This window comes from Silene latifolia, chromosome X (assembly GCF_048544455.1).
Source record: "Silene latifolia isolate original U9 population chromosome X, ASM4854445v1, whole genome shotgun sequence".
Lineage (NCBI taxonomy): Eukaryota > Viridiplantae > Streptophyta > Magnoliopsida > Caryophyllales > Caryophyllaceae > Silene > Silene latifolia.
In genome coordinates, this window is record NC_133537.1 from 322,079,921 (window position 1) to 322,101,948 (window position 22,028).

Genomic DNA, 22,028 nt, shown 5'->3' on the forward strand with positions numbered 1-22,028 from the left:
TCCAGCCATTTGTTGTAACAGTAATATAAACGTGTTCTACACTGTGAAAAGAAGAATAAATAATAAGCATATGCATCGATTTGATTTTAAGTCTAATGCAATACTGTTATAACGCGAAGACTCATGCATTTATACAATTGACCTCCCTCAAGAATTATATAAATGATCCCAAGACTCAATTATCTATAAATTGATAAACCAACCTTTTGGCTAATTCTACTGTTAGAATTCTTGGTCGATAAATTTCTGTAAATTCTATCTTTAGTCCATCATAATCACGAGAAACTCTTCGGACTATAATGTTGAGATAAACTAAGTCAACACAAACTACTTACCCAACGTAGAAGGGGTCATATTATGCCTACCGACGAAGAAGGGATTCATAGTTGTTTGCCCTTATAAAGACTAATCTCAATTTCCGTTTTAGAGGAAGATCCCATCAACTTTATTTTAATTCATTTTAAGTGAACTAATATCTAGCATGCGTGAATGAATAAACTAAGGTGATGGCTTAATAAACATGTGACATATGTATGTCTATGAATACTAACATACAACCTATATGTGTCAATTTTCATGCATATTAGCAGGTGGTTTGGTTTTAGGCGGAAAATGATGCACTAACTAGCATGTGAATGAAAAACAATAAGAATGGTAAAACGTAAAACAAAAATAAAGTCTTAGTATGGCCTATCCTATCAAAATGAACATTAATACAACTTTGGAATCCATCCTTGGATCCGAGAAGCTTGTCTTGATGTTCCATCTTGATCCATGTAGCGGGAGTGAGCTCCAATCTCCATCTTTAGTCTTTTCAAAAATTACAATTTAAAATTACATAATAAACCTATTTACATTCTAATTTCAAAATCGTAATAAATAAAGAAAACCAAACGGAGATACGAGATCTCAAATTACATTAAAAATCATGTTTCCATCATTACGAAAACATAATTTGACTAAGGCCACACTAGGTATTACAAATTACAACCGATTGCAAAAATACGTAAATAAAACCATTCAACGATTCATTCAACTAAAATAAAATGCATCAACTAAATAAATTAAACATGCAAGACATAATACCTTAATTATGTTGATTAATTTCCCAAACCACCTATTTAAATGATCAAATTAAGTGACAATTCCTCAATTACTCACTATATGAAAAATAAAAATGGAAATATAGCATCAAAACAAGAACAAAAACACGGCAGAAAAAAAAAATTCAATCGGCAAAAAAAATTTCAGCCGTGTATATATATATTTTTTTCGATTCATAAACCCTTTGTTCAAATTCATTTTATGAAAATCATCAAAATAAAATTCGTAACCTGGCTCTGATACCACTTGTGGGAAATAATCTGTATACTTCCCTTATTATTAAGGATTATAACGATTTATAATGATGAATGCTAGTCATAAAATAAATTACATAAACGAAAAGGTAGAGAATTAAGAAATAACCTTCGGTCCTAGCAAAATCGGCCTAAGAATAATATCGCAATGATATTCACCTATCAGTTGCACCCAAGATGATATGAGATATGCCCTTTGCTTCTTGTTAGAATCGATCCCCAATTTTCTGTAAAAATTTAGGGTTTTTCGTTTTGTGTTATGATGAGAGGCAAGATTAGGTTAAAAGAGAATTAGGGTCGAAAATTAATCTCTACACTCCTCATATTGTACCGAAAATAAGAGTGAATGAGGGAGATATTATTTTCCCTAAATTCGGCCCATCTAACCGAAATTAAGAGAAATTATTTTCTCTTTTTTTCGGTTTTTCTACTTACCAAAAATAAGGAGATTAAATCTTCTTATTTTGGTAGTATACAAAATGTATAAAATGTATTAAATATAAATTGTCATTTATATTATTCCGTATTAACAAGTCTACACCCAACAGCTTGAGGTTGATTTATTAATACGGGTCAATAATAATTTATTATGACAATATCGTATAATTATCATTCGCTGATTAAATATAACCGATTACATTTAATTACGAATTAACATATTAATTCGTTCAAGCTAACATTATATACATTAATTAAATATAACATATTATATTCAATTTTACGAATTGACAGTTAATTCGTCTTAGCTAATATTATTTAATCGGCATTAAATAATCGTTTCATCAACACGTTGACTAACTGTTTAGTCATATAAGGCATCAATGTGATTATATTTTCATACAATCACATCTCTCAAACACATCCTTTAGGTGTGACTTTTAGGGACCAGTTGATCACCGCCATCAGTATGATAATAACGTCAAACTTTCTAGCAAGCCAACCGTTATTAGGTAATCGTTAATCAACTGATAAAATACGAAGTATACCTTTGTGAACCTATAAGAGATTTATAAATGTTATCACACTAATTTGTGGAGGACACGAGCTCCAACATACAAAACATTTAAACGGGGTAAGTACTAACCACACAAACAATCACGATAATATACTTAACAAACAGTTCAATCGTCACATCAACCCCAAACTCCATAATCAATCTCCACATCACTGACTACACACTAAAGTGTGTAGCCCTGCCAGAGTATCCATCACAACAGGTACACCACACCGCCAGTGGGGGACCGCAACCGTTCCCAACTAAGCCCCGCTCATCTCCATCGAGTGATAAATCCAAGTTCATTAATGTGCACATCCCTTCTGTGGCGGGTTCCACAGAAGTCGAATCAAGGGCGTGAAGCCACTCCCGCAAGTGACTAATACTGAGTAGGGACAACCCTACCTGGAATGCAAACACAAAGCAGACGGTCTTAGCAGCTGTCTCAAAATCTTTCCTCTACGAATCCTCCTCCTATCACATAATCATACAATCACTACTAACACAACTAATCATACAAACCCCCAATTCCCAAAATTAGGGTTTAACCAAAGTCAACCAAACGCTATAAAATTGGTACGTAGGACTTACCCTTGACGCAAGGATCACAAAGACACAACGAACAACGAAATCCGACCTCTCAAGCTCCGGGATTTGTCAATAATGCGAATGACACGAAAAACGTAGTTTGCAATCTCTTTTGAGTGTATTAGGTTTATAAAAGTGTAGAGAAGTTGACGGAAAGTTATATATACTAATTCGCATTATTACAAAACCCGACAAAACATTACCCGTAAACCGAGCTACTCGATCGAGTAAGTCTCGTACTCGATCGAGTGCCACTTACTCGATCGAGTACCAAGGCTACTCAATCGAGTACCCTACAGGCAGACTCCTATTTCGTAACTCAAAACATACTTACTCGACAGAGTAAGCCCTACTAGATAGAGTACCCAGAGACTCATAAAACCGTAGTATTACAGTTTCCCCCTTCCCCTCGCCCCTTTCCCCACCGATTGGTCTCAACTCCTGGTTTTTGTGTCGGTCTGAGTTGTTCTCATGGTTTGGTTTGTTGCATGCTTGCCGATGGTCCTGGGGGGATTCGTTTGGAATTTGGGGTCTCAGAGGCCCTTTGGGTCCTCTTGTTGTTGTGTCTGTTGTTACGGTCGTGGATGACTGGATGGCTGGTCAAGCCCGTCTTTTTTTGTTTTTGGAGTGAGGTCATGGCTATTGGGGTCCTTTGCTGTCCTTTTAAGGTGTGATTGGTAGGGTGGAATCAGAGTTTTTTTGGGCTTATGTCGTTGGTTGGGTTGGATGCGGTGGTTTTGTCGTTTAAGTGAATATTTGATCTTTTCATTTCGTATTTAGTTTTTTTACCGAATAATAACCTTTTCTAGGTTTATCTTCTCGTCTTCGCCATGGTGGTTTGGGGTGTCGTGTCCCCTTATGGCCTATGGTTTGCTTGCTTACGTTGTCGGGTCAATAATGACGATTGTAACTATACATCGGGTTAGTGTTGTGGCCGTCTCTACCTGGCCATTAAAGATGGTTTTGGTTTTGGGATGTGGGCTGTTTAAGTGGTTTTCTGTTTTGTCAGTTAGTTACGTTCTCGCTTTTCTGGGCGACGAGTTTTTGGTCCATAGGAATGGTGTCCCTAAGTGTATGAGTTTTTTCTCCTTTGGAGGCAGATTTTTCTGGCCTGTTTTCCGCTTTCCCTTTCTACGTCTGTGTGGCGTAAGTACACTTAGCTTTCTTTCTCACTGGATCAAGGGTCTCGTTGGGTTCCGGATGTTGTATATCATAGCCAACTAAGCCAAGGAGATGAATCTCAAGGACACTCTTTTGGGTCTTGTTGCAGGTATTTCTCCGAAGTCGTGTCTTTCAAGTTGAGTGAAGATTTGGTCTATCAGTTGGCCAGCTCAGTTCGTCCCTGAAGAAGGTTGAGGATAAAGATGTTGAATATCGTGTTCAGCTTTACTATCAACACATGTTTGTTAACCGATGTAGTTACTTTTTTTGTCTTAGATTATTACATTAGTATTATCAGTGCATGGACCAAATGAGTCAAATGTCAATTGTATAAGAACCTTTCTTTACTCGTTGCCAAAAAAAAAAAAAAAAAAATTAAAAATGTCAATGATTCAATAAACGAAAAGACCACTAGAAAGGGTGTTATCAAAACACTTGCTATTCGAAAACTGGGAAAGTGTTGTTCACCCATCACACATTCCCCTCTTTTCCCCTTGTTAAAACCCTAAACCCTAATTGAATCATCAAAAATCCCCAAAATATGAACCACTTCAACATACTCAAATCATCATCAAATCACATCAATAAAAAAAACCAGTTCCTCAAATCAATCACATCATCAATTCTTCACGGAACCCTCCAAAATGTCCTCATTTTCACAAGACAAATGTCCAAAAAATCAACATCAATACCCAAAAAACAACAAAGAATAAGAGACCATGGTTTTGATGATTACATGGAAATTGAGAAAAAAGTTAGAAAAATTCTCAAATTTGAGGATTTAATCCTCTCACAACCTCACCAATGTGTCCCAATTTCAAGGCTTGATTTCTTATCTTCTAGATTAGGGTACAAAAAGCATGAAGCAGGTACATTTGTTCTTAAATTTCCTCTAATTTTTGAAATTTATGAGCACCCAGTTCAAAGAATCTTGTATTTGAGATTAACTAGGAGAGCCCTTTTGCAAATGGAGCAAGAAAAGATTGCCCTTGATGCTCAAATATCCGATGCTGTGTTTAGGCTTAGGAAATTGTTAATGTTGTCGAACACGGGCCGGCTTTATCTCGAACATGTTAGGGTTGCTCGTAGAGAATTCGGGTTTCCGGATGATTTTGAGTATTCTGTTGTGCTTAAGCATCCTCAGTATTTTAGGTTGTTTGATGCTGAGGATTGTTATAGTAAGTACATTGAGCTTGTGGAGAAAGATCCTAACTTGGCGGTTTGCGCAATTGATCGTGTTAGGGAGATGGAGTATAGGAGGAGTGGGGCTAATGAGGAGGATGTAAGGTTTGCGTTTGCTGTGAATTTCCCGCCCGGGTTTAGGACTGGGAAGTATTATAAGATTGCAATGTGGAAATGGCAACGGTTGCCTTATTGGTCGCCTTATGATGATATTTCTGGTTATGATTTGAGGTCTGTAGAAGCTCAAAATCGGTGGGAGAAACGAGCTGTGGCGATGATTCATGAGATATTGTCGTTGACTATTGAGAAGAAAATTTCACTAGAGAGGATTGCACATTTCAGGATTACTATGGATCTACCTAAGAAGCTAAAGGATTTCCTTCTACAACATCAAGGGATATTTTATATATCGACGAGAGGGAATCTTGGGAAGCTACATACTATCTTTCTTAGAGAGGCTTATAGGAAGGGGGAGTTGGTAGAACCAAACGATGTGTATATGGCTCGTAGAATGCTTGCTAAACTTATTTTGAAAAGTCCCAGAAAGGTTCCTTTGGAGAGGGAGTTGGCCAGTTATTCAAGGCGGGGTAATGACGTAGGCAGGAATAGGAACGAATACATTGATTCTCATGAAAGCGTAAGGGAAAGTAGAATTGAAAATCAAGATTCGGAGTTAGAGGTGGACAGTGATGTGGGATCTGATTCTAGTGATGGAGATGATCATCTCAGACTTGACACGGGAAATGAAACTACAAAATTTGGTTGAATGATTATGCGTGCCAGGACTCAGGTGTGGCTTTGATTGGCTTTCTGCTCTTTACTTAGCTGTATTGCCTGGAATCCTTGGTCGTACCCTGAAGGTATCCCTTAAACCAGTTAAAGTCATGTGTCAGTCCTTCATTTACTGGTTATGTTATGATTTACTGGTTATGTTTTGCTGTAAATCATGTTAATGGATTAATGGATTAATTCCTCTATGATTTTTTGTGCCTTTCAACTCTTTGTTGTCACAACATTATACCAAACACGAGTGCCTCAAGACTCAAGAGGGCGTCGGATCAGATGTACACAACTTTGCTTCATGTTGGAAACCTAGTGATGGTGTTTCCAAAGTACCCATCATAAAAACTGCATTGAGAATCCCATTGACAAACCGCCACTTAATCACGATTCTTTCAGACCCGTAAAGGAACTGCCAAGTGGTCATAACCTTGCCTGAGTGTGAACATGAAGTGCAGCAAAGAATCCGAGTACTGTAGAAGTTAAGATGCCTGTCTATGGACTAGCTTTCCATGTTTCATGACTGGTTTAAACTCGAATAAAATGAAATGAAGAAATGTTAATTTATAATAATCTGTTGCCATAGTATTTCAAGGGTATATGCCAATTTGATAAGTTGGTTTGTAGATTATGAATTATGTCGGAATCATGTCAGTCCTTTGATTAAGATATCTAGGTTTTTCTAATCTTCTGCAGTTTATAGGAAAGGTGTATTCATATGCTGTAAATCATATAAATGGATTAGTTCCTCTGTAGTTTTTGTGCTTTTCAATTATTTCCTTGTCTGCAGCAATATTGCACCAAACACGAGTGCCTCAAAGGCTTCCCCTGCAGTGGGGGAGAGAAGTCAGATATACGCAACTTTGTCCCATGTTGGAAACACAGTGATAGGGTTTCCGAATTACGCATATAAAAATTGCATAGAGAATTGCGTAGAGAAACTGCCACTTACTCACGAATCTTTCACACTCGAAATTGAAGTGTCAAGTGATCATAACCTTGCCTGAGTGTCAACATATAGTGCAGCAAACAATCCAAGTAATGTAAAGTTAGGATGCCTGTCTACGGACGTGCTTTCCATGTTTCATGATTGGCTTAAACTTGATAAATATAAAATGAAATGTTGAAATGTCAATTTTCGATAATCTGTTGCGGCCCATGGTGTTTCAAGGATATATGCCAGTTTGATAAGTTGGTCTGTGAATTATGAAATTTAGGATTTGTTTGCTTTCTGAACGAAGTTGGAGATGGTTTTTGTCATCCTTGACCATACATCGTTGACTTACTTGAAGGACAATGAAGGTGAGATAACATCTATGTGATTCTAGGCGCACCACCAAAAAAAAAAGAAACTTTTCTCTCTCTAATAACACCCTTGATCATTTTCACCAAGCTATCAAACAACTTCGGCGATGGTAAGCCTCAAATTTCATCTAAAATCTTATTATCGATTATATTTAGTGCCGTTTATCCCTTGATTTTAAGACTTCATTGTAGAGTAAAAATGGAGTAGTTTGATGGATTAACAATAATACTCCTTGACAACAATTTATGTTGTTTTTGACTTTTGATTGCTGTAGTTGTGATTGTACATGTGACTTTTAGTACTAATGAAACAATCCATTCCCTTACCATAAATTTTAAAAAAATAATAAAAAGAATAAGTCTGTGATTCTCTGACATGTGACGGTTTTTATTGAGGTTGTTCCTGCTTCTATTGGTGTAATGCTGTGTAACCCTGTACATTTTTTTTTTATAAATTCACATTACGCTTTGTTGCAACATGTTAGTTCTGCTTGAGTTTTTCAGCTTGACTGATGCTTGCATATATTTATGAAACTCCAATTGGGTTATTTTTTCTTGTTCTCCAGGAAAACGTGTTTTCGGAGAAGATTAAGTCAACTCATGTTATGCTTGTCAAGATGAAGTTGAACTGTGAATGTGACCTGAGGTATTGTTAAACTAAATTCAGTTGTGATTTTGTTGTATTAGTTGACCTATTATTACCTATCTTTCATTACTTGACAGTTGATACCAAACTATCTCCATGTTGTTGTCACTTGTGCATCTTTTGCTGTCTTGCATCAAGTTAATGGTGAAGGGATCCTGATAGCAACCGTGACATGAACATTTTAGCTTGTTTCGTCATAGACAACATCTGGAATGCTCACTATATAACGAGGCTGTCTTTGCTACTCGGATTTCTCTAAACATGTGAAGTACAACATTAGATTAGACTCCCCTCCGTTCCATTCATTTGTTTTATAGTATTTTTTTTTTTTGTTGTGAGGGGTATTTTAATTAAAGGTAAACAAATGATTAGGACGGATGGTGTAGTAGCTTAGATTCAAAGTAGTGGCGTTTCAGCACTGATTTGTTCATCGTTTTGACCACAACGCTCTCATGGGTATTGACTATTACTCTTCCAAAAGTGATTATTGCACTCCATCCATGAGAGCGCACAATTTCACATAGGGTACTGTAAGGATCAACCTTCAGAGCGTCAAAATCACAAGTCTTGTACAAAACTATCTTATATACCATGAAAGTATGAAACGATCATAACTACTCATAATATTTAACTTCACTTAACTAATGATATGTCCAATTAATATGGACTATCTCACATTGAGACGATCTCTTACAAGTATTACAAGTATTTGAGTTTCAGAATGGAAAAGTATCACCCTTGTCAATGTTCCCTTGTATTTTGGATAGTTACTATTGTTAACATGTACTCCGTACTTATTTGGGTAGATTTGTGTAATGGTTGTACCTAACACAACTGATATATTTAGACATCGTTATCGTACTCATGTTTACCAATTAGATTTTTAAACGTATTATTGAATAATCAATGTTTCCAAAAGCAGTTCAGGTCTAACCTACCTTTGATCATAAAATTATGATGTGCATGTCATTTTTTTCTTTATTTTTTTGGATGGCAGTTTGATGTGCATGTCATTAAACTATACTTATATTGACAGCTTCTCCGAATCCCTAAAGGCGGTTGTTATACCATACTCGAATGCTAATAGATTTCACACGACTAGTGTGCCTAATGTCACGTTTCAATTCTTCTGAGAGTGAATTCTTCTTTTGCAGCCTGCACCGTGATATCTCCATCCATCAGCACATGCCGGGAACAAAAGCCTAAAATTGTCGAGATACAAAGCCAAAACCAAAGGCGACACTCCAGATCCGAGTGTCTACACTCTTGTGCAAGAGTTTCGCAACTCACATGGTAGATTTTGTTCTTTGGTAAGAAAATAACGGGCTGTTTGTTTCGAGCCGTTAGGCAAGGATACATACACATTCGTGCGAAGAGATGTAGCTAGTTCTATATTGCTAATTATTTGGTGGGAACATGTGCAAAGAATCCCAGGTTCCAGTTGTTTAATGTCAAAATTAAGCTGGCCTACCCCTCTTGAGCAAAACCCTTTGGGCATGTGGCCTACATCATGTTTATCTTTTGTTTTTTCAAATTTTGGTGATTATAATCGGATGAGAACACGTTTGGACGCTTTACAACGATCTTTTTTTCAATGTTGTGTTGTTTCGGTAAAAGAAGAATTATGAGCAATAATAGTCTAGACATCTAAATTGCTTGATATTGCTCTAGTGACCTAACTATTTTACTTCCTCTATTCCATTTGATCTATGTTACTCTAACACATCGCTTAGTTGTCGTGTTGCGTGTCTGACACGACACTTCACTTTAGGCAAAAAATTAAAAAATTTGTACAAAATAGCCATATTGGGCAAGAAAAGAAGGCATTATACATCTGGATATCTCCTCAAACTGCCTTCAACTAATAGGTTAGATTGCAGGCGTTGAACGAAAGCATCACCCCATTGCAGGAATTCTGGATGATCTTTCCCTTCTCATTCCTCTCTTTCATTGTTTACGTGTTAGTTATTTGCCTAGAAATCTCAATAAGAGAGCTTATAACCTTGCTAGAAGGGCTATGAGACCCTAGTTGTTGTAAACTTAAAAAAAAACTGACATGATGCCTTGTTGAAGAGTCGGGGTAGCACGGCTTTTAATTGTATATAGGTTTTGAAAATGTTTGAGGAACATGTTAAAAAATGCATACAATCAAATGGAATAGAGGAAGTAACTATCTAATATCGGGATCGGGATAAAAGGAGTATGAATTTTAATTTTAGCTCGTCAATTGGGATATTTTTTTTGTTGGTGCTCATATTATTGTCCACCATATAAAGTAGGTGCTTTGATTACAACGTAATTACGTTGGAGGAATTTGTGGAGTTTTGGTAAGAATCAAGATCCAAGTCCTAATCATTGTGGGTCTATCGGCTTGATTGTCTCCTCTTTCTTCTTTGACAATTTAAACATCGTGATCCTCTTAATAATGATTTTGTACCTCATTTCTCATTTTCTTGACAACATGGCTTTGCATTTTTACTTTTATGATTAGATTTTTTAATAATAATGTAAATACCAAAATTACCGTGTATCCATTCTCTGTATTTTACGTCATAAATCGATTTTAATTGCAGTTTTTTTTAAGATGTAAAGGTGAACTTAGGTTATCACTACCACCTCTAATAACTTTACCAATTAAGTTAGTTGATATCTGCATTTTAATTGCAATCATTATGTTTAATTTCGTTGACAATTTTAGCTTTTTTTATTCAATAATCATGGATGTAACTACGGCTCTGAGAGCCAAAACAATATGTAGTTACGTCTTTTTACCGCTGTCAAAAAAAAAGTTGTGATTAATATTTCATGAATTAGCCAAAATAATTTAAAATCATGCCGGGGAGGGATAATGACTTCGATATTGAAAATCATAATTTAGTCGAGTTGTTTTGTGAAGCGGAAGGTAATCAAATGACTCATTATAGTATAGTTGTAGACAATGCCAAATTGGCAATGATTTGAACTTTGAGAGCGTAAACCTAAATCGGAAATTTAAAACCGTGACTTGTAATATAATAAAGCAAGAAATAAATTGAATTTTTTTTCCTACCAAACTAAACTTTTCCGTTGTTAAAAGACGATAACATTGTAACTTGTAAGACCCTCAAAGTTTCACCCTCTCGCTCCTATCATTCCCTATCTTTATCGACGACAATGAATCCCAATGGATAACGAGATGGCGTCGTCAGTGATGTCAAGTTTCGATATCATCCTCTCACATACCCTTATCAATTTAGACCCTGTTTTTTCGGGATAAAACGAGCTAAACTGAATTGAATAGAGTTGAGTTGAACTGGATGAAACTAAATTGAACTACATAAAACTGAAGTAAGAGTTACTTTTGTGAAGAGATCTTGAACAAAACTGACTTAAGTTGAATTGAATAAACTAAACTGCTGAAATGAGTTCAGACTTTACCATGTAATGCGAGAAGGTGGTAACGGGATTTGGTATCAAAAAAACACTAGGAAGTATACTCCCTCCATTCAACTCCACTTTGCAACTATGCTTTTTACACGGGTATTAAGAAACGGATTAAAAAAACTATTAAAAGTACATAGGGAAAGGGAATGGTGGGGTTAAAGATATTAAAAAAATATAAAGATGAGTTTTATGGTGGATTTGTGTGGGGTATGAATGACATTTTTTGTAAATATAGATTTTCAATAAGGATAGAAAAGTCTTTTACATGTCCAAATAAGGAAACCTGTAAAGTGGAGTTGAATGGACGGAAATAGAAACTTGTAAAGTGGAGTTGAATGGAGGGAGTATTTGATATCGAAAGACACAACATGACCGTGCAAAAAGTAATGTAATAATGGGAGTTGTCCACTAATGAAGTCGGGAAAGTAAGACAAAAAATTCCCACAAAAAACGCAAAGAGCAGTTGAAATCTCAATTTTTAGGACACAAGATTAACTCAAAACTCAACTCATTTCTTGGTGAACTTGCTCTTTCTTCCTTCATTCTTCAACCTTAATTATTTATTCATTAATTTCCCTCTTTCCCTCCTTAATCCCCCCCTTAATTTCTTCAAAAGACAAATTAATCCTCAATTAATTGACATTTTCATCCCAAAGTTTCTTACTTTTTGTATTTATATATAATTTTCCAATAATACCCTGAAAAATTCAACATTAATTTGAACAAGGGTAGAGGGTGTTGGTGGTGGAGGAAGGGTAAAATGGGTAATTCATTTGGTTGCTCAGCTTCAGGAGAAAGGTTGGTATCAGCTGCAAGAGATGGTGATTTGATTGAAGCTAAAATGCTTTTAGAATGTAATCCATGTCTTGCTAAATACTCTACTTTTGGTGGTGTTAATTCTCCTCTTCATTTTGCTGCTGCTAAAGGTCATAATGAGGTATACTTTACTAATTTTTCATTTCTTAATTTTTTCTGTTTTTTTTAATAGTATAGTTTTGATCTTTGACTTAATTCTGTTGATGGGTACTTTGAATTGTGTTTGTTTTATTTCGGGTCATTCGGAAATAGTCTCTTTGTGTTTTTAACATATGGGTTAGGCTGTGTGCATCCGACCCCCCTTACCCCGCAATTTACGAGAGCTATTGAAGTACTGGGGTAATGATGTTATTGTTGAAAGTTTTGATCCTTGACTCAATTGTGTTGATGGGTACTTTGAATTTGTCTAGTTTTAATTCAGTAAGAATTAAAAGTTTTGATCTTTGAGATAATTGCAAGAATGGGTGATTAAATTTGGTGATTGTTTTTTTTGGGTGTTAGATTGTTGCATTGTTGCTTGAGAATGGAGCTGAAGTCAACTCTAGAAATTATTGTGGCCAGGTTAGTGTGTTTTTGATCCTTTCTAGACCTAATTGTGTTTGGTTTCTCAACTTAGCCAATGATCCTTTATGGCATTGATTTCGGTTTGTGATGAAAACTTGAGTAGAATTGGATTAGTTGTTGATGAAATTGTTTGCAGACGGCGTTAATGCAAGCGAGTAGATATGGGCATTGGGAGGTTGTGCAAACCCTTCTACTTCTCAGATGCAATGTAAGTTGTTAGCATCATTGGCATCATTGCAAAATGCAGTTGTAATGCGAGCTTGGGTTATTGGAAAAATTTGTCTTTTTCAGTTTTCGTAATTTGGTAGTGTTCTTTTATTGTAGGTCACTAGAGCAGACTATCTCAGTGGTAGAACAGCTCTCCACTTTGCAGCTGTTAATGGACATGTGAGATGTATAAGGCTATTGTTTGCTGATTTTGTCCCCAGTGTACCTCTGGATTCTATGAATTCTGTGACTGTTGACGGCAGTGAGGGATCTAATATGAAGAACAGGTGCGGCTTAGCATCTATTTCTCATATATTTCTTTTTAACTAGAACTTTTGAGCTTGTTTTAGTGAAAATTACTCAGTATGCAGTTAACTGCGGAATGTATATTTCTGTGTGGAAGAGACTGGCGGAGACTTGTGCTGTGATTAGCATGAGCATGCCTATGTTTTGCCCATTCTTATTTATTTGCCTTCATATTTCCCTTTTTCGTGTATTTGTGCAATTAGTTGTTGACATTTCCATGAGAGTTGTAGGTTCTACCTTGATCATTACTCATAAGTGGCTCAGTGTCTTTGAAGTGTCTTCAGCATTTGCAATCGAAGGATTCCAGTGAGGAAAATGAACCATTTGTTCATGAGAATCTTTTCAGGCTTTCAGCTTGATCTTGAGAAATTTAATGTCATTGAAGTGTCTGGCGATTGTATTTAAGGCCGATTCAGTTTAGGAATAGGAATCAGGGTTGACACTAGAGGAAGCCTAATACTTTGCATAACTGGCTCAAACAAGACTGATCAACTCCTTGCGTTTAGTGGATTTCAGAACTAGTGGTGGACCCTTATAGAATATTTGCATGTACAAGCGTGATGAAATATTTTGTCATATATTCATGCAATCATGCACGGCTTTATGAACGACTGTAAAATTCAATTTTTTTACGAGCTTCTTGATAGGTGAAGGAGCTTTCAAAAGATAGGTACTGTAGTACTAAGTCCAGTAGGAGTGAAGTAGGTATGCTGGATGAGTGCATAGATATTAAACTAGAGATTATTAGGTTTCTGGCTGTTTTATAAGTTTGGTATAAGTGGTGGACTGGCGGCCTGAAGCATGTTAGTAAGCCTCTTTGGCCAAAAGAGAAAAATAGCCTCATTCCTGCAGTCTTAACTCTATCTTGATTCAGGAGATAGTCATAATGTAGGGCAACAAATTTTGGCCAATGGAAAATATGTTAAAGAGCATCAAAACTGAGATGTTGGTTTTGAACAACTCCCAACCCTCCTTCCTGTCGCCACCCATCATCATTAGGCAAACTATCACTTTTGTTTGTTTTCTTTCCCAAATGTTCACTCTTTATCTACCTTGTCCTCTTTAATGTACATGACATTACTCTTCATGGTAGGTCCATTTTGTGGCATAGTCAAGACATTGCTATTAACATGTGTGTAGCTTCGGCTACTCTTTCTTATTACTCTTAAAGCTTAATGTATTTCTCGTAGAGTATATTTTAGCCTTCCATATAATAATAATAATAATAACAATTCTTTGTCTAGTTTTTTGTTGATAACCACAAAAAGGGTGGGGGATTTTTTCCGAGTTTGACACATGAGCTCCTGTTCATGGTAGTTTAAGCATTACTTTTGAGTTGGTGAAGTTTCCCTAGTTGGGCTTGAAACTGATTTGGATATATGAGGCTTTTCCATATACAATTGCATCAAAGATTCACTACTCTTTGGTGTTGAATGATTCGTAACTCTATCTTATATTCTGAGATGACTGTTTCTTGATTTAGTTTCTGTTATGGGTCGTTTGTAAGTAAATAAACGCCTCTCTATGTTTGAGTTTGTGTACATCCGTTCTCCGTTACCTTATCGTCAGCGACAGATCTTGGAGCAAAATATAGGGGATGCCAACATTTGAACCCTTGACTTCATGTGAAGCATTTACAATTAAACCATTGAACCAAGGCCCAAGGGAGCCAAGTTATATAATATATGTACGGAAATATGTACACACTTAAAATATCAGGTGCATGTACCTCTTTGGCCATGTAATAATTCACCACTGTCTACCATAGGTGGGACCTTTGAGGTGTTGTTCGTAAGGGTAATGTTGTTGTTTTATGAGTTGTGAATCCGTTTTCCTCTGACATTGGCATTTTCACCTCTATGAGAGTGCGAAATAGGCATTTTCACTTCTATGAGAGTGCGAATAGAGGCATCACTAATGCGGAGTATATACTTTCTCTTTTTCACTAGGTTGTTTACTCTTTCCAAATCCTTCTTACATTTTTTGTAAAAGGGTAAACAACCTTTTGGAATGATGGTGGAAGTTAGTCCACTTAGTGGAGCCTACAATCCTGCGCCTGAACACATTGCTGCCTCACTTTTTGACTTGATTTTGTTGTAGCATCTAAGAATATTAGTTGATTCTTGTTGTGACTATTTATCAAGCACAGCATACAAGGCATCGAAGATCCCATTACTTTTTTTTGGTCTGGGATTGGGGATAGGCTACATGCTACCCAATGAATTAGTGTAGGCCATTCGGAGTTTGCAATTCTAAGCGTAGGCCCTAGAGATTGCTTGCTCAAATTAGCTGGTGGTTTTTGGGTTCAAGTGCTAGGTAGTGGGGTGTGATGAGTCACTTTTGGTTGTTCATATATCTATTTTATATAGAAATTCTAGCTAATTTATAATCTTATTCTTCCAGTGCTTTGTCGAAGTTCGTGAATAAGCCAGCTGATGGTGGTATCACTGCACTTCATATGGCTGCATTAAATGGATATTTTGACTGCGTGCAGCTACTTCTTGATGTTCGGGCAAATGTCTCGGCCGTGACATTCCACTATGGCACATCGATGGATTTAATCGGTTAGCTTATCTCTGTTATCAGTGGTATAAATTATAACCTAGTATTTGTAGTTGTCCTTGCATAGTAACGCATAAACATAATGTATATCAATTTTTAGGAGCTGGAAGTACACCTTTGCATTATGCTGCATGCGGGGGGAATTTAAAATGTTGTCAGGTAATCCATGAATACCATGTTGTCTATGTTTTCGGAAGACGTGATTGATTTGCTGAAGTTTGATTATCTGTGTTTAACAGATTCTCCTATCTAGAGGTGCCAGTAAGATGACTTTAAACTGCAATGGGTGAGTATGGAGCATTTCAGATGTCACTTTTGTATAATTGTATTTCCTGTAGTTGAGAAATTACTGATTGGGCTTTTTGATTCAGGTGGCTACCACTTGATGTTGCAAAAATGTGGGGCCGTCATTGGCTTGAACCCTTACTTGCACCGAATTCTGATTCGATTATTCCTGTGTTTCCTCCGTCAAATTACCTGTCTCTGCCTCTAATGAGTGTACTCAGCATAGCAAGGTATTCTAAACTTTACGACTGTACTATGATGTCGTGTCTGTTATTATATGCCACATATTTGTGGCTGCTCCAAAATGCAAGTCGTAACTTATCACTAGATTACAAAAACAACATTGCTTCAATGCCACAAAATCTCCCTCAAATAGCTGGGTAAGGTCAGAAGTACACAATTTCATTTGTCTTCACGCCACATGGCGTGATAGAGGCTATTATGGATAACGCATGATGAAAATTGTCAGAAAATTGTATCAAATGACTTGTTCGGTTGTTCCACACTAAAAAGAAGCAAAGCCTTTTTAATGAGTTATTTTACTTTATGAGTTTATTCCATCATAATTGAGAACTGAAAGTCTGTCTCTGTTGAAAATGGAAACACGTAACTTGACGCTATGGATGTAGCGAACTAGCGATTGAGAAAACAAACTTTATCAAGTTACGACTCTTGTGTAGATGGGATTCCTAATGCAGAAACTCTTACATATGTATGTTGGTCTACTATTCGAGTGTATTGTATGTTGCAAGTTGTTATAGACATGCTCAGGGAGTTCTTTAATTTGTCTCCAAGACTGTCCCTCAATCTACATTTCGAACTTAATTGAACTGTATGAATTTGTGGAGTCCCATTAATTTTTCTTTCATACTTGATTGTTAGACTTTGTTGTATGTTTGTTTTAACGAACTCCTGAATATATGCATCCAAGTATATGAACATGTATGCTCACTGACTTATATGAGACGGTCTTGTATGGATGACCAACCCTCTTTGAATGTCTCTGAGTTGAATTTGTTGGACTTATTTATATGGGTAATGATGAAGGGGAGCCTTGGCGCACCGGTTAAGGTGTTGCTTTGTGACCGTGAGGTCACGAGTCCTTGAAGCGGCCTCTTGCCAAAATGGCAAGGGAAGGCTTGCCCCAATTACACCCTTGTGGTGGGACGCCATTGTGCACCGGGCTGCCCCTTTATTTATATGGGTAATGATGTTGTGAAAAAAAAGTGTGCTATGTCCGACTGAGAATGACAAGATAGTTATGTATTTTGAATGTCAGAGAAAGTGGACTGCAGGCGTTGTCGGCCTCCTTCGATGACACGGATACTTGTGCTGTTTGCCTGGAGAGGGCATGCAGTGTAGCTGCTGAAGGTCTGTTATTCTCCATCTTCATTAAACCTCTTAGCTTTCCCACAAACTGTTAGTGGCTTGTTTGTTCCGCGTCCAAGGTTCAGGGTTTTCCGATCCTACGTGGACACCATTTCAACAAATAGTTTTAATTCCGACCTAAAAGATAGTGTTTTTATATTTTTAACTATTATTTCAAAAAAAAAAATATATATATATATATATATATATATATATGAGTTTATCTTACATGTGAAATAAATCAATTAACCATAAAATTAAATGAGGAATACATAATTATCTGGGTTAGTCTCACAAGGTGAGACATTCTTGTCCTAAATGAGCAGATATGCCGGTTGTGCTTCAAAAGTTACGAACAAGATTCCGCCCTCACGATTCATGAATTTTACTTCAATGTTTCACTTTAGCTATTTGTCGTATACTCGTATGTCCACACTGGGACATCTAGAAATTATACTTCATTTTAGGTCAAAAGTTGAAATTTAAAATAACTTTCTAACAACTCGTCTTGAGGTCGAGCCTGATTAACATAGCATGATACTCTAAGCCACTGATGACGTGTATGGTCTACATATTCCTGCAGGTTGTCGGCACCAGCTGTGTGTTAAATGTGCACTATATCTTTGCTCGACAAGCAGCATCTCTTCGGAGTCAGCAGGACCACCTGGGTCCATTCCCTGTCCTCTTTGCCGACATGGCATTGTCGCGTTTGTCAAATTGCCCGGTTCCTCGGAAAAGGAATTGAAACTCCCACTTTCTATGGGCTTTTGCACCCCATGCATGCTTCATCCTCGGGAATCTTCTGATCGCTCAATCACCATTGCTACTCCCGAGATCAGAAAGAACCGGGTTGTTTCAGTGTCTCCGGATATGTTCTGCCCTGTTTCTTGCAGTCCATTCCCTTCTGTTGCTATTCCTTTATGCCATTGCAATGAAGGGCCTTGCCCATCTTTTGACGCCCGGGATTTGGAGGGAGGAGACGAATCTCCCCGCTCACAAGGTACAATCGACTCTGATAAAATGGACGGCCCGCGACTCGACAGAACTAGCTGTTCCAATATGTTTTGGGGAAGGAGGAGTAACAGCAGAGAGCACCAGTGCAACTCCGAGATCAATGCTTAGGAATATTAATCACACTAATATTTATATGAGACGTTCTTACATATCAGACTAACCCATTAACCCTAACATCAAATGAAAAATACTCAAGGATTGGGGTTAGTCTCACATGTGACATCGTCTCATACAAGACTCACTAATTCACGAGTAATTAATTTTAGTGTACTCTGAGGAAGTAGTACTTGTTTAAACTTCTTTGATTCAGTCAGCTCCCTGCTGATATATATCTGGTCCCGGTGATCGAACCTTGGGAAATGAAGAGCTTATAGTGAACACAATAGAAGGAAGATGGTTGATAAACGAGCCAAAATTGGAAATCGAAGAAAACATGTTATACTTGTTGTAAGTTTATGTATGTGAGGATCGAGGTCTGTAAATTTTGATGTCTAAAAATAGGGTTTGATCGAGTTATCACGTTCTGTAATCCAGTTGTACACAATGTCACTCATTCATTGTCGAAATATTGAATAGATTTGTGAGAATTTTTGTATGACAAATTACTTGTGAGCATTTCAAAGGCGGTGTGCAACTGTGCATTCCCTGTCGTGTTTTTTTTTTTTTTTTTTTTTTCGGTTTTTCTTTTTACACTTAATAGCTCGTAGTTGTACCCTCCGAAAATTGCATCTTTGCAATCTAAACCGTGTTTATAAGTCTCTATAACTCGGCACAGGTCGGAACCGTTAAAACAATGGAGTAACGAATTTGAGCACGTGAACATTGCCAAATGTTGAGTTGGTGGTTGTGTGTGAGATCATTGAGATATAAGGTACGATGGATTTAGATCATGATTCATGAACATTGCCAAATGTTGAGTTGGTGGTTCTTTGAGATCATATTTGAGATACAGGGTACAATGGATTTAGATCCCTTTAAATTGTTCGTTGTTATCTTTTTTTTGCATTGCTACATTTTTTTTTTCTAAAGTTACTTTCAAAGCGTTTCACTTCTGTTATATTCGCTTTGTCTCTTATTTAAGGATTTTTCTACACGGTGTCCTATTTTTTTCGAATTCTATATGGTATTCCTTGCCTTTCAGAAATAATACGTGGGTACTTTATTTTCCTTTTACAAATAAAATAAACGTAAACTATTCACGTAGATAGAGAGAGTATCGGGTAAGGTAATCATATACTTATCATGTTGCATCTTGAGCTGACCTGAAAACTGGCCCGATCCGTATGACGTCACCTACACCCTAGTAATTGTCCCCAATGGACATGAATGTGGTCTGCAACCCAGATTGACTCGACCGTATTTGACTCGAAGTGTTCATTATTACATTTTGATCATTAACATTAATAAATGATTTTTAATAATTACACCAAAATAACTCGAACTTAAAATAGCCCATCCGAATTTGCCTTCTTACGAAACTACTTGATGAAGAAAACAATACTCCATAAGTCCATATTAAACAATTTTAAGTAACTTAACGTGTACATTATAGTACTTCTATACAAGTCGGTATACTAATCAACAAATGTACTTTATCAGAAAAGTCAACAGATCTTTTCCACATAATACAAGCATCAATTTTCCTTTTATCTTTAATGCTAGAATACTTTCATCACCCAAATTTTCATTTAAAACGGACACTATCGATAAGACGGGTCAAATATAAACCGTATTAAATTACGTGACAAGATACTTTAGAAATATCAAAAAAATTATCTTTAAACCATGTAATAGTATTTAACCCCCCGAATATAATCATCGTAAGCAAGACTTACCGCTTTCATTAACAAGTGACGACAAGTTTTAAGAATTATAAGAAGAGCAGTTAGTCTTGCTGAAGACGGGTCGGAGCAAGTGACGGGTAATGCCACTCACAAAACGGATAGGGGGGACAAGGTGGGGCACCCCATGTGCTTCCCTCTCTCCTCTATTTGGGTCATTTGTGAGAGGAAATGGTATCCGTCACTCCGGAGTGACGAATATGTGCCGTCTAAATGAGATTTTGTTAAGAAGAGGGTGAAGTTGAGAAAATATCTGTTAGTGGTTCAGATTTTAAGAGAGTTAACATGAGATATTTTTACGATCGTATGATGATGAAGCAACTCTCCTCAAAATTCTGACGAGTCACAAATTCATCACAAATTCATTCGTCCCTATCTCACTTTTGGGCCCACTTCCTTACCTTTTCGGTCCTTTTACTACACCTCTGCTTTTTTCAGCTTCGGCTATTTCAGTCCGGTTCAGTATTTATTGAATTATTATTGCCCATTGTTTTGGTGTAAAAAATCTCATTTAAGATCTCGTTTAATTGTCATAACTCATACGGGAATTTCCCAATTTATGGGATTTTCCAATAACAACCCTCATTTTCCCAATTTATGGGATTTTCCAATACCCGGTTTTTAATGTGGCAACCAAACGAGACCTAAGTGTAAACATTTTTATCTTAGACCCTTATTATGCTCATTTTATTTGGGTAAATTATGTTTTTGTGTGTATATTATCTAATTAATTTAGAATGTTATGATTTTTTGTTATTAGAACGAGTATAAACTAAGACAATTGTACTATTTAAGTGAAATTAATCAAAAAAATAATAAAAAAGTAGAATTTAAATTAGGTCGATAAAATAATATTTTCACCGAAATATATTCTTTCATTTGTATTGCTTGGAATTTTTTTAAGAGAAATGGGTTTTTTTCTTTTTCTTTATTTTTTTAATGGTTGGTGTTAGTTTTTTTTATTAAGCTTTGGTTACATTTTTTCAGAACGATAGCAAGCTATTGGCTTAATTATCTACTTAAATAAATTGCACCTTAGGTTATTACTTGTGAGTTACTCGGATAAAACAAGTAAACACAAATGTGAAAATAACACAATGAGAGCATAGAAAATGGATAGTAAAACCAGTATATCCGTATGTTTTATAAAACAATGTTCTACGAGTACTAACTTTCACTTAAATAGATTACGACGGGACTCAATATTAATGTAAAACAACCGATCGACTAATAGTTAACTCAAATAATTAGAGAGCAAACCAAGTAATGTTAGTCCAGTGGTAGTCGGGTTAAACTTTGAAGCTTGCAGAAATGCAGGAGTTGAGAGGTCCCGGGTTCGACTATCAGATGATCATCATTTGGCCAACCGCAACCCCAAAGAGGTGAACTACGTGGCCCATGTGGCATTTTGCGAGAATACGTAGGTCAGGGATTTAACCCGTCGTTATCAAAAAAATAATAATAATAATAATTAGAGAGCAAGGCAGAGACAAAAAAATATCTACACAGAAAGCGGAGGCACGTAGGTCCGTATAGTGGGTTGTAGAAGGAAAGCCCACGCATCTTGTTCTTTTCTTTTACAACCTCATCCTTCCCCTTAACTTAACAAACAATAAAGTGTTTCTAAA

General features: G+C 36.5%; 2 protein-coding genes across 5 annotated transcripts in view; both read left to right on the forward strand.

The window, feature by feature from the left end:
• LOC141618008 (protein ROOT PRIMORDIUM DEFECTIVE 1) overlaps nt 1–9,633 on the forward strand; it is a 32,691-nt gene extending 23,058 nt beyond the window's left edge. Inside the window, exons 1-4 of one of the 4 annotated variants that reach the window (XM_074435132.1) lie at nt 4,529–6,143; nt 7,356–7,478; nt 7,935–8,014; nt 9,169–9,633. In XM_074435132.1, coding sequence (XP_074291233.1) covers nt 4,643–6,049 — 1,407 coding nt within the window. In that variant the 5' untranslated portion in view covers nt 4,529–4,642 and the 3' untranslated portion in view covers nt 6,050–6,143; nt 7,356–7,478; nt 7,935–8,014; nt 9,169–9,633. Of the gene's footprint in view, nt 1–3,335; nt 6,144–7,280; nt 7,479–7,934; nt 8,015–8,214; nt 9,138–9,168 lie in introns of those variants that run through there. The other 3 variants (XM_074435135.1, XM_074435133.1, XM_074435134.1) reach the window with 3 other exon arrangements.
• Nucleotides 9,634–11,794: 2,161 nt separating this feature from the next.
• Nucleotides 11,795–19,181, forward strand: LOC141618010 (E3 ubiquitin-protein ligase XBAT33). Its single transcript, XM_074435136.1, has 10 exons — nt 11,795–12,374; nt 12,755–12,814; nt 12,954–13,025; nt 13,142–13,311; nt 15,734–15,894; nt 15,993–16,051; nt 16,132–16,178; nt 16,264–16,407; nt 17,457–17,548; nt 18,129–19,181. Exons 1-10 carry the CDS (start codon nt 12,198–12,200, stop codon nt 18,665–18,667), a joined length of 1,521 nt encoding a protein of 506 aa, XP_074291237.1. The 5' UTR covers nt 11,795–12,197; the 3' UTR covers nt 18,668–19,181.
• The last annotated feature ends 2,847 nt before the right edge of the window (nt 19,182–22,028 follow it).